General features: G+C 35.5%; 1 protein-coding gene across 2 annotated transcripts in view; it reads right to left on the bottom strand.

Annotated features, from left to right (window-relative positions):
- CNTN5 (contactin 5) overlaps window positions 1-16,725 on the bottom strand; it is a 686,534-nt gene that overhangs the window by 7,048 nt on the left and 662,761 nt on the right. For both annotated transcript variants that reach the window (XM_068669732.1, XM_068669723.1), the window contains exon 21: window positions 8,879-8,988. In XM_068669732.1, coding sequence (XP_068525833.1) covers window positions 8,879-8,988 — 110 coding nt within the window. The remainder of the gene's footprint in view (window positions 1-8,878; window positions 8,989-16,725) is intronic.

Genomic DNA, 16,725 nt, shown 5'->3' with positions numbered 1-16,725 from the left:
AAGAATATCTAATTGCTGTGTACTGGCATGAAAAGATGTGACTTGTAAGACCAATAAGTAAGGGATGAGTTCTGGCAGGAAGTCAAAAGTATTTCAGAGAATTCAAGGTGAGCTCAGCCACTTGTAGGTGACCAGAAATATCTACCTTCACCTGGAAAGATCTGACCACATCAGTTAAAAAGTGGCATGAGTAATATTCACTTTCTGGCCCTGTACTGCTCAGAGACATAATGTTTCTTATCAGTGCAATGAATAGGAAATGACAGAATAACTGCTGAGATGTTGCGTTGATCTGAAAAATCTTGTCTGAGGAAAAAGAAGGAAGTGAATTCTGTTTTAGTTCTTGGATATAAACAAGTTTCCTGTGAAAGTAATTTTGATAGTATGTGTCTGCCCTTTCTTTTCAGACATAGCAAACCTAAATAATATTTGGTGTTTCTTAGTCCATATTTCTTGTATCTGTGCTGAATTTATCATAAAATATATTACATGAAAAGAGGTTATAGTGCTGAGCTAAGAATTTGACTAGTTTCTTTCTGCAGACAACAGATGTTTTCAGGTCATAACTGGGGAAAAAAAAAAAAAGGCAAGAAAAAAAAAAGCAGTACTCTCTCTCACTAATGTTTCTAGGTGACCTACTCAAGAAAAGTAATTCTCATATCGCACTACTCTCCCTAACGGAAGATGTCACTAATATGCCATTGAAACAGCTGCATTCAGCTTACTGTTTTTCATTATGAGATCTACTTGCATTTATTCCACATTTTGACCTTTTCGATGAAGTTGGTTACTTCGTAATAAGTTATTCATGTTATATCTGGGTAACTTTTCCTCTGAGAAAAAGGTCATGGACAATACAGGACTCTTGAGAAAGTATACCAAAAAAAAAATGGTGAACTCAAAACACGAAGGGATTCATAGGAAAATAAGACCAATGAGTACAATGTTGGCCTTTTATAGGTCTGTCATTAAATATATATATATATATATGTAGAAAGATCTGGCTGCAAATTTGTACATTTGAATTCATATCTTCATTTGAGTAAAGTAGCTCTGTTACCTTTGATGGAGGGTGTATCTGAGCCAACTAAAAATCCTTTAACTCCTTTAGTTGTCAATGTCATGTACGTTTTGTATTAATTCTTAGCTGAGTTACAGATCAGATAGCAATTGTAGCTGTATTTACAAGTTCTTTAAATATGATTCACTGAAGTATTTCACTGTCTGAATGCTTGACTAATACTGTTGGTATCTGTAGTAACATCTTTCTTGGAGGGAAAAAAGAATAAACAATCATTCATTCACATGGTAGGCATGAACCTCTAACTGCTAGGCAGTTGGATTAATCAATTTTACTTCTAATACGTATTTACAAACTTGACACTGCAGGTTGAGAGTGACATAGCATTAATCAGTATATGAATGGATAGTGAGAGGGAGTATGTCCTGGAGACCCTAACATCCAGTTAATCAGTTCTGCTGAGGATCCAACAGAGAAATGGTCAGAAAGGAAAAGTGACTTGCCCAAGTTTACACAGGTGGACAGTGGCAGGTGTGGAAATGTAACTGAAGTAGTGAAATCCTTATTCTAAGAAAGCTAAAATTAGAAGCATCTCAGTAGCTCTTGTGGTAACTTATTCACAGGGCCTCATATCCCAAGTGAATGTAATGTACAAGACAGTAGAGAGCCCCCAGGTTTTGCATTGAAGCTTTTGTTGTTGTTGTTGTTAAAACATGATTTCCAAATATTGACTCTCTCTAGCACTGCTTATATGGCATTAAAACTAATTGTATTTTGATATGTTAAGTCTGCAAAAATAGCTACTTCAGAAGCACTACATGACAAAAGCATTGCCCCTTGGCAAAGGGGTTTTCTTTGGAGAATGATTATATTGTATTAATGAGCAAAAGCATGAAATGCAATTTGGCAATGCTTCTATTTCAGTTTCTTCCTTACTTCAAAGCCTTAAATGTTTGGTCCCTGCTTTTAAAATTCTCCTTAAAGTTTTGCCAGGTGAGTTTGGACTTTGATCACAAAATATGCTTCTCTCTTTAACTCTTCATGTATGCATCCATTTGTTGATGGCTAAAAGAACTAAAGGAAAAAGTGATTACAAACAAAACAAAACAAAAAAAAAACCTTAATGATAGTTGACTAAGGCTGGCTAAGGCAAAGCAGTTTATGTTGATTTATACAGAGGTGAAGATACTGCTGATCTTTAAAAGTGATGCATGTTTCATAAAACAGAAGGTTTGTTTATTTATACCTATATGTGCATTAAAACAAACAAACAAAAAAAACTTGTTATTTTCTGCAGCCTGAATTTGTACCTGTGAAAGGTGATTTACCACTCTTAGAATAAATTTCCATTAATGCTACATTTCAATATTGATATAACATAAAGCATAAATCACAAAAGATTAGACTGTTTAAAATAAATAAAGAAAAAAAGGGGAAAAAGAAAACATTTGGTCTGTTTAATACATTATTGTTTGTAAGGTTTTAAAATTTTGCTGTACTTTATGTTGTTTATTATGTATAAAAAGATTAGAAAATGTTTATGTCTGGTTCCCAGAAACCCAGCTCTTCATGCTGGAGAGAAAACAATAATGATTAAACAACTGACTAGAGAAGATGCAGGAACACAGAGTCTTCTGCTTTGTCCTGATAATTGATTAAACAATCCTTAAAAGTAAATTAACGTATTAAAAATACTTTTATCTTCCAATTTTTGAACCTGTAATACTTGCAGACAACTTCCTTAAAGTTTTAGGTTTAAAGGTATCTAAAATAATATTACATTTTTTCCCCAATTGGTTTCTAAGGTAAGCATAATACCATTTTGTTGTAAATTCATTTAACCTAACTGCAGGACATCTTCTCTAAATTTAGCAAGGAGTTACTGTCTAGATACTTCTTCTGTTGACCAGAGAATTTAAGCTCCAAATTAGGCATTTCAAATAACAACCTGAAGTAAGTAAGGTGAATAGGAGTGTTTGTTGCAGGCTGGACAAGACACACAAACTTTTTTGGTCTCTCTGACTATCAACTCCAACAGTACCGCTGTAACTGAAAATGAACTTGAAGAAATCTCAGAATACAGAAAGTGCTAAGGGAGAAGGAAATAAAAGTGAACTGAAAGAACTGCAGATAGCCCTGGGGAAAAAAATGAAAAAAAAAAAGAAAAAAAGAAGAAAAAAAGCCACATTGCATAAAACCTTTTTATTATCATTAGCAGCAAACCTATTAGCTCCTTCAACTTGCACACTGTGCAATGTAAATGTTAGCACCAGCACAAAAACAATGGTAGAACCAAGCACTTAGGACAGAAGTAATGCTTTTGTATCATCTATTGCTGTTTTTTTGTATCACTTCAAAATATTGATGTGATTGTCCTTCAGAACAAGATGATGAGTTCCTGCAAAAAGTTCAGTCAATCTCAGTTGCTTCCCTCTCACCTAAATGTTTGCTGACTGAAAAGGAGAAAGAAAACACTGTTCATTACTCCTAGGTTCTAGGGTCTTCTCTGGAGTAGTTGGCATACTTCTTTTCTTTTTTTTTCAGGTATTCTCTTCTCCCACATGTTCCTGCATATACATAGGATGAAGACCAATATCGTACCTCAACCTCAAGGGGTATTATCAAATATCTAGTCATATTTGCCTATGAAAACAGCAATACTTTTTAGGTTTCTGATGTTTGGTAATAGAAAACAAGCAGTCTTGTAGAAAAGTATTTTCTACAGACATTAATAAAGAACATGTCTCTCTTGAGACCCTCATGAGAAATCTGGAGTATGATCCATACATTAAGGACTGCTGTTACAAATGTTTATAGTCTTCAGGATTTTAGTTTGGTTTGAATCTGCATATGAGTAACTTTGAATGCTAAATTGACTAATGTTTAAAAGTATTTGTTTGTTTATTGCGTGTTTGGGAAAATTCATTCATTCAGAAAGCAAAGTCTGATAAATCAATATTCAGTCTGATGAAACTCTAATTCCTCTTTTTTTCTGTCTTGCTTTACTAGCCTCTGGTAGAATCACTGATGTATCCTTTCTAAATAACCTTGAGAAATACTTCAGTAAATTTAGAAAAAGATTTCAGTGCCACGTACACGCAATTTTCTGTTCCATTGTAAAAACAGACAAATAACACCTAAGGAACAACAACAACAACAACAAAACAAACAAACAAACAATCAAAAACAAAATAAAACAAAAAAAAAACCTGGATATTTCTCTTTGAAAAGAAAATATGATGTAAACATGTTATATGAAATAATCCTCTTGGAAAATGATGTTCAAGATTTTCTTTCTTTCTATTTCTTTTTTTCTTTTATTTTCTTTATACATTTTGGTTTCAAGTTTATCTATTGATTATTTTAGTCAAGCTCCTACCTCTCAGGGGAATTCCAAAGGCAAAGATGTGAGCTTTGTGATCTATACTTAAGTATTAGCTGGAAAAGAACGAAGAAAATAAAAAATATCTGTTCTTCCAAGCTAGTAATTCTTTCCCTTTTCTTTCCCTACCCACAGTGAGTGACAAAGAAAATATTGCCTAAGGCTTAAATAGATTTTATAACCTTCAGGTTATGGATTCTAAACAATAAGTATTAACTACACACTATATTTTTCTACCATTCTGACAAAGTTTTCAAGCTACTTCTACTTTATCCAAGTGTAGCTGGCACATACATGTATTTAGTAAGGTCAGGTGGACAGCTGACAAATCTGTACCAAAGTCAGGAATAATATGTGCTTTGGAAGATGCAAATGAGTACAGCAAACCTTGCATAAAACTCATGTGACATAACAGTTAACACTGCCTTTCAGGGATGACAATGTGTAATTGGACAAGTTACTTTGCCTTTCATTACTCCTTAGTACAAAGTACAAAGAGGGCTGGAGTGAAACTGGGTCACTGTGAACTTGTCTGTATGTAGTAAATATTCTGTCACTTTTGTTGCTTAGAGCCCAAGCATTCAAATGCTAGGAAACACTCCCCCCCTTCCATAATACTGTTGCTAAAGGCCAGGAGATTTGATGAGCGGGTAGGTGGTTGTCACAGCTGTGGTGACCACAGGCAGAATACAAATTGAAACAGGAAAATAGAATGGCAAATCAGATTGTTTTGCATAAGGCTCAGCAACATTTGAATTGAACATTTTACCTGTGGTCCACAACAATTCTACACTGGAAGATAATTGTTAAGAAAAGAGAATTAATTCTTTTTTTTTTTTTTTTTTTTTTCCAAAGTCACTGGATTTTTGTACATTCATTGCTTGCTATTTATGGATTAATGGAACACTACAGACTGTGTTCTACACTGTACTACATATGATAAAAATTTCAAAATCAGCTTTTAAATTAAATTAGTGTTTATAGAAGCAAAAAAAAAAAAGATTTTTTTTTTTTTTTTTTTTTTAGGGTTTAGCTACAGTGTCCCACTGTACAGGATCCCAGTGTCCCACAGTACAGGATGAATTTTGCACTGAGGGAATGGTTTAAAGAGATGCTGTGAGTCTAGCAAAATTAGACTTATAGTGTGGACTTAGAATTCCTAAGTGGCTAGTCTAATGTACTGACTAGCTGATCCTTTCAGTTATTATATCCTTTTTGAGGCTATCCTTCCCCAAAACAGAACAGAACTGAACAATTAAGCACTATCATCATAGGATTTCATTCTGTCTTGCTGTATCATACAGGGGAGTAACATTTATTCTTCTGTTTATTGAGTAAGGGTTGCTCTGATAATTTTTTTTTTTTCTTTCTGGGTATGAGGACAAAAAAGAGCAAACACTACTCCCTTAAATATTCCTCTGTCAGAAAGTGAGCAAGGAAATTCTGGCTAAATGAACAAAGAGGGAAAAGTTAAAAAAAATCCTGCAAATAAAAGCAACAGCCTCTGAAGAAGACTCTAATTCCCTCATGGAGATAAGTAGAAAGGAACAGCAACATATTTTTAGTTTCATTTTTGTGTTCTGTCCACTGCAGATCCTTTCCTTGAAATATTTACTCTGTAATATTCATGTTAGATTCCTAAAATTGGTGTACAGTACAGTGAGGAGCCAAATTATTAATAAAGTTCAATGTTAATGACTGCTATATCAATAATAATTTCCAAATTAATTCCTAAGAAGTCCATGAGAGAAGCAGCAATTGAGTGGTACAGTTGGCATCAGAGTATGCTGTGGTCTGCAGGTCTAAGTGCTTTCCAGGACAGGAAGACCACTTCTGGTATGAAGAGTCCACGGTTTGTCACAGACATCTAATATTAGGATGCATCTGTAAAGCTAAGAGAACTGCTTTGTGGCACGTAGGAAAAAACAAAATACATTCAAGTTATGAAAGAATAAATTTCTAGAGAAATCATTTTCACTTGAAAAAGAAAATCTGTGTTTTTATTTTAGAATGATGTAAGACAAAGCTAATAGAACATTTTGAGAATCGATGTGATCGATGGAATGAGAATAAGAGTGAAATTGTAGGTGCAATTTAAAAGACATCAAGATGTGTGAGAGGGAGTAACAAAAAAAAAAAAAAAACAAACACAAACAAACATATCTTTTTGAAGAGAAAAAGACAGTACAGTGAATAAGTTATTTCAGAGGATAAAAGACTGGCCTGGAAATTGAAGACTAAGGTTAGTAGCAAGTGGAACACTTTAGGGTGGAGAGGGACAACATTTCCAAGGTGGATATCATCTCTATTGGATATAATTTTGTTCTCTTTTTTATATAACTGTCTTAAAGATAAATTGTTAGGTATCAGTTTTGCTGCTTGAAGTGAGCCATGTGCAAAGGGGTAAAAATATGTTTAACGTAAGGGAACAGTCAGGCTAAAGTACAATGAGAGAGAACTGACAGAGAGGTTGCAGAGTTCAGCATGGAGATGTGTATGAGAAGGAGACTCAGAGAAGTGAGAGACCCAGATGAGTGAGTGGGTTCTGTGGTGACAACCTGCACAGAATGCACTAGGGAGCAATACAGGAGTAGCTAAGTACCAAGAAGCTACAGCGAATCAGGTAGAAGAAAAAGTAAACTAACTGTGTCTAAAATGTGGGGTAAATATGCCGTCCTGGACATAGCTGTCCAGCCAAAGGCTGTGCTGGAGAGTGTGGTGGCTCTGGTGGAGCACCTGCTTTTCCTCCCAAAGGCCATTGGTGATGGCTGCCAAACCCCAGCACTTGCCTGGACATGCTGCTGAGGAGACATTGTGTGCTAGTAGGTCACAGGACACAAATGTTAAAACTGAAGTCTGCACAGAGCAGACTGCAGAGGAGGCTGTGGGTGAGCATGGCCTTTGCTGCCCGGAGTCTGTTTTTATTAGTGCAGATCTCAGGTGGATGAGGCTGGCACTATAACACTGCGCCAAAGAAGTTTTATGAGAACTAAATATAATAGTCCTGGGGTGATCTAGTCCTGGGGTGATCTAAGCATTTGGATCATGGCTTACAGGAAGAGGACTCAAAGAGTCATGGTAGAAGATGCAAGAGATAAGTCCTTATTACTAAAGAAAACTCAAGGGCATGCCTTATTTTAAAATATTCTATTTGAATTGCTTGAATTTGAATTCATGCCTAATCTGGATCAAGGAAATCAAATTAAGCAGGTACTTGGCTAATCTGCTGAAATGAGGGCCATGTTAAAGCATAAAAGCCTCAGAAGCCTTAAGTTATTCTTCTACAGAACCTTTGAACAGGGAACATCATTAACTTTTGAACATAAGTCAGAGATGAATCTTAGTCAATAATGGATCTATCTTGCTTTTACCAATCATTAATAACAAGAGCACATGAAGGGTGTAAAAAATTATAGCTCAGAGTTTTTCTTGATAATAATTTTTAAGGGCTTTCTGGAGGTAAATATAATTTTCTTCAACTTAAAAAATAAATAAATCTTTACAGGAGTTGAGTTTCGGGTGCTATATGAAGTACTGGCAATTTATACAAGAAAATATTCAAGATGCATATTCTTTGATATTAATAATATTAATCACTGATATTACTTATATTGATTTCTATCCTGTAACTTATTTTTGGATTCATCTTATTTGTCTTCAGGTATTCGTAGCATTGGTATCTGCCTCAGATATACCTGTTTCCCCTCTTTGTTACTGCAGACAGGCAGGAAAGAGCATGCACTCTCAAAATAACGGGTCAAATAACCTGAAATGCCAAATCAGTAAATTGAGTCTAGATAAGTTATAACTTGAGCAGCAGCACAGTCTGAACCTCAAGGTCAGGATGGGTTGCGCTGTCCCCAAAAGATAGGTTTATTTCCTGGAGGTTTGGATCTTAAACTGGATTTGATGCTACAACTGGATCTAAAAGTGCAAGAAGGTCCATTTCCTGTGCTGGTTCCACGTCCCTGCTCATGAAGGGCTGTCTCTAAGCAGGGCTTTGTCTGTGGACAGTGCTGCTACTGCTTCCTTTCCTGACATCCGACCTTTTATAGGCTGCCCAGCAGATGTTCCCCAGACACTGCTGGATGAGAGCACATGGGTGGAAGAGGCTGTTTCTTTTCTGTATGTTGGTTGTTCTCAGTAAATAACAAGTTTGAACTGGTCACTTCGATATTCGAGTCAATACCTAATCTTCCCCAGCCTGTGAAAGAGGCATGCTAGGTCACTTGCAGTTCTTTCAGTTCTTTTTGAAGTGTCAAAAAGATGGTATAAGAAGTGGTGTTGAACAGTTTTCAAGCACTAATAAATAAAAGATGTGCCAGTGCTACAGCTCTGACCGTTGTTCTACAGCTGGTTGTATGTATGCTAAAATGAGTATAATTTCTATTGAAGTTTCACTACTTCACATTTTAACAGAACGCAATGCTAGCAAAAGCAACAAGACTTCTCATTATTATATTCTGTGTTCATACCTCAAATCCCTGTGGTCTTCCTAGACTTTCTTTAATATGTTTCCACGCAACAAGAATCTCTGATACAGACAAACTCGTAGCTTTGACATCAATAGGAGCAGCAGTGGGTTCTGTATTAAGAAAAATTGAAACAATAAACCTCCACTGTAACAACTTGTATTTATCAAAAACACTCCATCTGAAACTGTCATTTACTTCCTTTATTCTACCTTAATACTCACAAGAAGGTATGACACTTATAGGGAACATGAGAAACTGAAAAAGATGAAGAGATTATTATTGTTGTACTCCTTTATTTGTGTCATGATATATCAATATCTTATCACTGATGATGGGCACAGCAAACTGTGACAGAATCTCTTATAATTTTTTTTTTTTTAAATCTTTTATATTAGTAAATAACTCTCCCTCCCTCTCCCTCCTTCCCCCCACCCCACATACACCTTTCATACCCCTTGATCATCTTAACTTCAGAAGTAAATGGAGCGTTCATTCTCTTCCTGGCTTTTTAGTGCCTTTTTGTCAGCTCAGAATGAATGATACCTAACTAGGGTGCTCAGTCAATCCTGCTCTGGGGCTATATCAAGAAAGAAGCAATACCCAGAGCTGCAGTGAAATGTTAAGTAAAAGATCTTTTAAAGGCTGTGTTATCATGTCCTTGAAGTCACAAGCACCGTTGTTTGGGGCATTACTCTCAGCGGTGAAGCAATTACAATTTAGACCTAAGATGCATGCTTTTCTAAAGAAGGTGTTAAGACCTAGATATGTACCTCTCATTACCTGTATTGTTACTGCTGGTCCTATGACTGTATTTGTATCTCATCCGGCACTCTGCAGTCCTAGTCTCCTGATGGAGACCAGACCAGAGGACCTATAGCCCAGGGCTGCCCTCCCACTGAGGTGGGCGTCCTTGGATGCAGCTGGGGAATGGCCAGGGTGCACAGGGTTAGGGCTGCCCAATAGTGTTGCCACAGGCATGTTTTAATTTGTATTTTGATATCAGTGAACCTTTCTATATCAGTGAAGATATAGAGGTCCAACTTCCTTCAATGATTGGAAAGTTACTGGGGAAAATGTAGAGAGGATATGGCAAGGTAGGTCGTTGGACCATAGCATAAATATATATCCGCATTTAGTGCACTGGGAATGGAGGATCCAAAAAATGCCACATATCAAACCAAGACCTGAGTGAAGAAAATATTTTGGATTCTCCACTTTATTGCCTAAATATTACTGAAAAATTGCTTAAGATAAGATGTAGAGACAAAGCTTGAACACAGACAGCAAAGCGCACAGTAACTTCATTTATCTAGCTACACCATTCTGGTGTAGCTTACTTGCTCAGCAAAAAGATGGATTCACTTTCTCCTGCAGTAGCAGAGCCTGCAATTTATTCCTTGGCCTAATGTTTCTCGTTATATTTCTAATGCATTAATCTACTCTTGAAGGGCAGGCAGAGGTCCTGGCTTTTTTGTTATGGGGAGACACATCAAAGAACTTTCTAAAAAATGTGTTTTGGGGGTTCATTTAACAGTGTTACAGGAAAGGAATTTCCTTATGGAACAGCCTGAGTTAAAATTACACACTTTTCCAGTGATCAAACTGCTTTACTAAGATGTCTAATATCAGTTTTGACTCATTAGCTACCCTCTTTTCTCTGATCATGTTGCAGGGGTTGTCCTGCCATTGCTGCCCTATACCTTTTCTCTGACATGGCTTGTACAGATTTTTCATCTTTTTTGATGTCAGATTTTTAATGTTTGCAGCTCTTTTTCATCTCCTTCTTTATTTACATTTAGAGAAAAGAAGCATTTCTTCTGTGATGCAAAATGGTATTCTCCAACAATGAGAATTACTAATTTACATGGAACTTTTCAGGTAAAAAAAAGAATAATAGGAATAACAAAAAAACAATCAAAAAATAATAAGTAAAATGATCCTCTGAATTCAATACTGAAAGAATTGTGCTATGAAGAAGTATATTCCTCATAATATGATTTTCTGTTCCTCAGTTACGCCCCGCATTCTATTTTATGTACTACTAAGATTTGTGTGGCAAAAGCTATTTTCTAGCTTTTGTATTATTGAAGCAATTACCTTGTTGTCAGAAAAGATTGCAGTGGGATAAATAATTTGTGATGTACACAAAATGTCGGTTGGCAGCTTTTACATTTTCTATAAATGTAGAAACCATTTCCTCTTCATAACTTCATAACTTCATTTCCTCTTCATAAACCACTAGGGGTGGTTTATGTATTGTTTAGAATAGAAACACAGGGCATTTCCTGATATTTTTTGAAATTGTTTTCGACAAATGGAGTAGAAATAGTTTTGTTTGTTTGTTTGTTTTTGTTTTTAATGTGAAGAAAATGTATTTCTTACATATCCAGAAATTATTCACTATATTCTTACATTTGTGAATAAGTTATTATGACTCTCTGAAAGTTTATGGAGATGAAATAACGTTTTTTTATGGATTCAGATAGGATGAGGACCATATAATTTCTGGTGATGTGATACATTCTGTGGTTCAGTCCAATGTCATGCTTTATTCTGTGTGTCTAAAACTAATGATAAGTTTGAGAGGTTCATTAGGTTTTCCATAATGGTCACTGATGTTGTAATCATATTCTGTTCTTAATATGTTGTCATCATGCTAAATCTATTTGTTAATCTATTGGTATCTTCCTGAGATCATGTTGATAGAAAAAAAAAAAAAAAAAAAAAGCAAACATCTTTAATGGTCCTTGTAATACTTCCTAGTTAAATTAAAGATGCAATGTGGTAACTTCTCAGAAGGCTGTGTGAAGTATCCACGAAACATTGTCTTTCCGTGTACCATAGTCATACTGTAAAGAAACATGTTCAATCTGCAGGGCTTTGGGATGACCATAATAAAGCAGAACAAAGAATTACACTGATTGCAAAGATCTGACATTCAAAGAAGGAATCCTGAATTTTGATACTGGCAGATAGGAGAAGAAGAATTAGTTACCAGCTCTCCTTGTGTTTTCTCTGTTTCCCACCAGAAACTGGTCTATTTTTTCTGAAATATTCATCCTTAAATATTTTCATGTGATCTAACTTAAACAAGTCCAAGGAACTCTTTATTAAATGTAATTACAGTTAATTCTGTTTTAAACCTTTTATGGAATAAAGCCTCTGTTGGACTCCTTGTCCAATCACATAATATATATTTGCTTTTCATTTTGACTCCAAGAAAGATTTTTATACACTTCCCTAAATTCAGAATCTGAGCTCTCATTTTAAGCTACGAGTGCTGGCCTGTGTAATTGCATTATTAGCCCAGGCAGTTCCACATAGTTAAGGCTTTAAGTCTTCCAAGGATCTGTGACTGAGTTGATTCCCTTCTGTGGAAAAATAGAACAAAACAACAACAAAACACCACAAAAGAGATCTATCAAAAGGAAAATGACAAGGAAGAGGCCTTCTTGTGTTATCCTGTAGGTAAAGAAAGAGGATTTATTTGCTATCTTGCTTGAAACAGCCACAGGATCTTCCAAATCAAGGCATCTCCAATTTTCATTCCTGAGAAAAGCTAAGAGATGTTATGCTCAGCTCCACCCCTCGTATTGATGGATGTGTTTCCATGTCTGGGGGACTCCACCAGATCTATGATGGCATGGTTGCCTGCAGGGTAACACTGCATCCAGCATCTTGTGCTACAAAGGGAAAAAGATGTCATCAGAAGAGGAAACACAAGCCCAGATACTTGAGTTTAAACAGCTGATTTCCAGAACACCAAAAATCAAATGAACTAATCATTCCATGGACAGACCCCTGGACTTCTCACTTTTTCTCATGTCCTTTCTGTGTCCAGCTTCTCTCTGACCAATGTATTTGCAGAAGACTTTAAAGGAGGGACAAACCACAAGGCCCAGGAAATGAGCTAGCAATGAAGCAGTGATCAGGCCTGCAGTGCTGAGCTCTGTCCAGGCCCTCCTTTGTTTACTAGTGTAGAAGTATTCCTACTTGTCAGGCAAAGCTTCTGAAACCCATTCCTTCAAGGCTTTCCTTTCTCCATGATAAAGCCTGGCTTTATCATGCAGTAGAATGTCCACAGCCCATAAAGAAGGGATATACCTATAGCATTACTTGTACATCTAACTTCTCAAGGGAGCCAGTGGCATTAAACAAATGAATGCTTAATAAACTCTTACATATCAGGGTTTGACTTCATTCTTTAAAAAATCAGTGAAGACAGCTCTAGCTGAATTTTTAGAGGATCTAATCCAGATGGATCAGGTGGCAGAAGCAGGAAATAATCCACTGTAGTTTACAGCTAATATGACAATTTATTAATATTCAGGTTCACCTAAACTCCAAGGAGCTCAGCTTTAACTGTGAAATGATCTACAGGACTTTGGTTCATGAGTGTAAAATTTTAATCAGAGAAGTGGAGTATTTAAAAAAGTGTAATTACATATTCTTTCTTCTAAATGAAAAGGAAAGGGTAATTTATTTATGTATTTAAATAAGGGATTAGGATGAATAGCAAAGGGAGTTGGACCTAACAAGAACAATCCTTCAGTCTGCAATGTCTTGTTCAATGTCATATCAACCACTATCTGGCCTGATGCAAAACTCATTCAAGTTATGAAGGAACAAAACTGCAAGGGCTGTTATATGGCCATTTGTCTTTCAGATAACTGAGAAGATTGGTTCTCTATTGGCTTAGTGAATTAGTGCAAATCTGTACAAAGCAAGAACAAAACTTTGTGCAGTATCATTGCATCTTGTATGTATTACAGAAGTGCATCTGGGGTCCCTCAGGAGGTTTTTAGAAAGCACAGCAAGACTCAGAGTGTTCAGGCTTTATCTGGTACTGCTCAGGTCTCTCTTTTTCATATCTAGAAGTTTTTAGTAATATTCACTATTTATTGAAATTATAAAACTTTAATTTTTATGAAGATAATTTCTGAAGGAGAAAGGTACTGAAACTAAGTGAATGAATTATGTGTCTCCCGATGTGGCAACCATGTTAAAAACACCTTTATAGAAGACCTAATTCATCCTGAAACCAGTTGTGTTCCCTCTTTCTCCCAGAAACCTATTTCTATGTACTTGTATATTTTCACCAATTTCTTTACTACATATTTTATAATTCCTATTTATTCCTGTGCTGATAGGCTATATCTATACTCTTAAGCTAACTGGAGACAGAGAAAGGCACCAGCTTGAGCACGGACATACATTTTTCTGTAGTGGTAAGTTGTTCGCATGGTCAGTGCTGAAGTATTAACTCTGGCCAATTAACTCTGAAGTATTAACTCCGGCCGTCTAGAAAGTATGCCCACCTAGGGATGGTTCCTGGGAGGTATTTAAATGCAGGCATGTTGTCCTGGGGGTGGCAGTGTTCAAGTATGTTGTGAACCCTTTTTGGTCAGTTGGCTTCAGGCATAAAGAATGCCTGGGATATTTAGGTTGCTAAAAAAGATGTACCATTATTGTCCTTTATGTTTCAAAGCTCTTCACTATGCCTAATATTTTTCCCCAAATTCAAGACAGCATCCCAACTCTGCCTTTTTCACTTGGACAAGCAAAAGAAGCTCTCTAGTTTCACTATCCTGACTTCTTAGTTGAGAGTAAGCAACAAGAACAAGAATAAGATTTTAGCAAAATGTTGTGATAGTTTTATCAGAATTGTGCCCAGATATGAATTAAAGCATATGTGCCTTTCTTTAGTACAGGTTCCAACCATTAGGACCCCATTTTGTTGGAAAGGCTTGTTACTATGCTTGTTGCATACATTTGCATGTCATTTGTGTTTCTTTTACTTGTGTTCTCTAATTCACATTTAGCTCCGTATTGTTCAGATCTCTTTCTGTTTTGACAGTATATCACAAAGTTATAGTAACAGCATTATATTAACCATGCTCTTCTGTTAGCATTATGAATATACATTATATATATACATTATATATGATCTAAGACTGATCTTTAAGAAATGTCAGTAGCTTTCCAGCACAGTATTTTCCTTTCAAGTACCTTTGTCTATCATTGCTTCTTATCCGGTTTCATACTCTACCGCTTTTGTATCATTTTGTGTCTCCTTCAGCCTAGTTAAAGAACTATTTCACTCCATATGTATGCTTGTATTGAAATCCAAAATCTGAAATCTGCTAGCCTTTATCAAGTAAATTATTTGTTTCAAATTAATGCATCATCTATGTTTCACAAAAATCTTATTTATTCATTTATTTATTTATTCTATATTGTATAGAATTTTCTATTTAGAGTAGAATCATAGAATCATATAATCATTAAGGTTGAAAGAGACCTTCAAGATCACCTGGTCCAATCATCACCCAAGGAACCATGTCCACCTTTCATGTCCACCAGATCCAACCTTTCCTTGAACACCCCCATAAATGGTGACTCCACTACTACCCGGGGCAACCTGTTCCCATGCCTGACTACTCTTACATCTACGTCTTTAATTACTCTTTCTTCTTGATTTGATTTGAAGCTTACAGTATATTGTCATTGTGCTTTTGTAAGTGTGCTGATAAAGATACATTTTTTGCAATAATGTAGAAATATTTTTTCTTGTTAAAAATATTTTTTGCCATCTTTTCATTAGTTTGGGATAGAAAGGGTCTTACCCCAAAGCCTTGAGCGTATTAAAAGGGCTAACTTTAACCATCAATGGCAGTCATTAATAGAAAAACTGATTAAATTTAATTGCTGGTACTGTTCAATGGTAAAGTCTTTTGTTTAAATTAGAAATTTGAATTTCTGAGCAATTGGCAATACCAAAATTTTTCATTACAGAAGTAACAATTTACAGGTTCCTACATTCTTGTTAGCTATCCTGCCTATATCATCTTATTTATGCAAAACCGATGTTACAGTACTGAAATATTTTTGTCCATTCCTTGAATATCTTAAATGTCAATGTTATTTACCTCACATCTTTTTCCTGCTCTATATACTTTATTATTCTTTAAAATCTTTTCTCACCTTATGTTTTGCCCATACATGTGCCATTCTTATCCTTTCCATTACTTTAATTTAATTAGAGAATCATTTTGTTTGGAAAAGATCATAAAGATCATCAAGTTCATCAATTAACACTACCAAGTCCACCACTATGTGGACTTGTATTATGTCCAGGCATTATGTATGGTCTTTACTTATTCTGAATATCCTGTAAATCCTGAGGTGCACTGTACTGCCCTAGAAATGTACTATTTTTTCCTTTATAAATTTCTGGTAGATTTTACACCTCTGACATGGAGACATTCCAAAATTCTTTAATTTCTAGTCTCAAATGTTATTTACATTTTCTTTAATAGCTTCTTGCTATTTAATAACTAGTTCAATTGTTATATACTAAGATTTTTTTTTTTCTATAATGCTGCAATTATTCACCAAAACAAGACTATAGTAGCATTATTTCTTCTTGGTTCAGTCAGTACTGGATAAATAATCTGCTAATTATCACAGCCGGAAAAAGGTAATTAGTGGTATTTACTACCCAAACTATGAGCTGCTAAATTCTCTCATAAATAACACTGTCCTGTAATATTTATCTAAAATTAGTAAGGTCTTTCTCAGAATCCAAATTTATCATGGCCATCAGCAACCTTTAGTTCAACTTCCAGTATATTTAATCGCCCTTTTCAGAAATTACAGAATCACTTTAAGTGGAATTCAAAGAATGCTTTTCAGAATGCTTTACCAAAAGTCTGTTTTTGTATTTCTCAATATCATCATCATGCTATGACTATTTTAGCTTTATGTTGTCTTTCCAATGCAGATCATGCTTTGTCTAGGCATGCTTGCTAAATTAATCCTACCTGGTCATCAATCTAGACAAAGGC

This window comes from Anas acuta, chromosome 1 (assembly GCF_963932015.1).
Source record: "Anas acuta chromosome 1, bAnaAcu1.1, whole genome shotgun sequence".
Classification (NCBI taxonomy): domain Eukaryota; kingdom Metazoa; phylum Chordata; class Aves; order Anseriformes; family Anatidae; genus Anas; species Anas acuta.
Note: the sequence above shows the minus strand (reverse complement) of the source record. Positions and strands in the feature narration are given on the sequence as shown.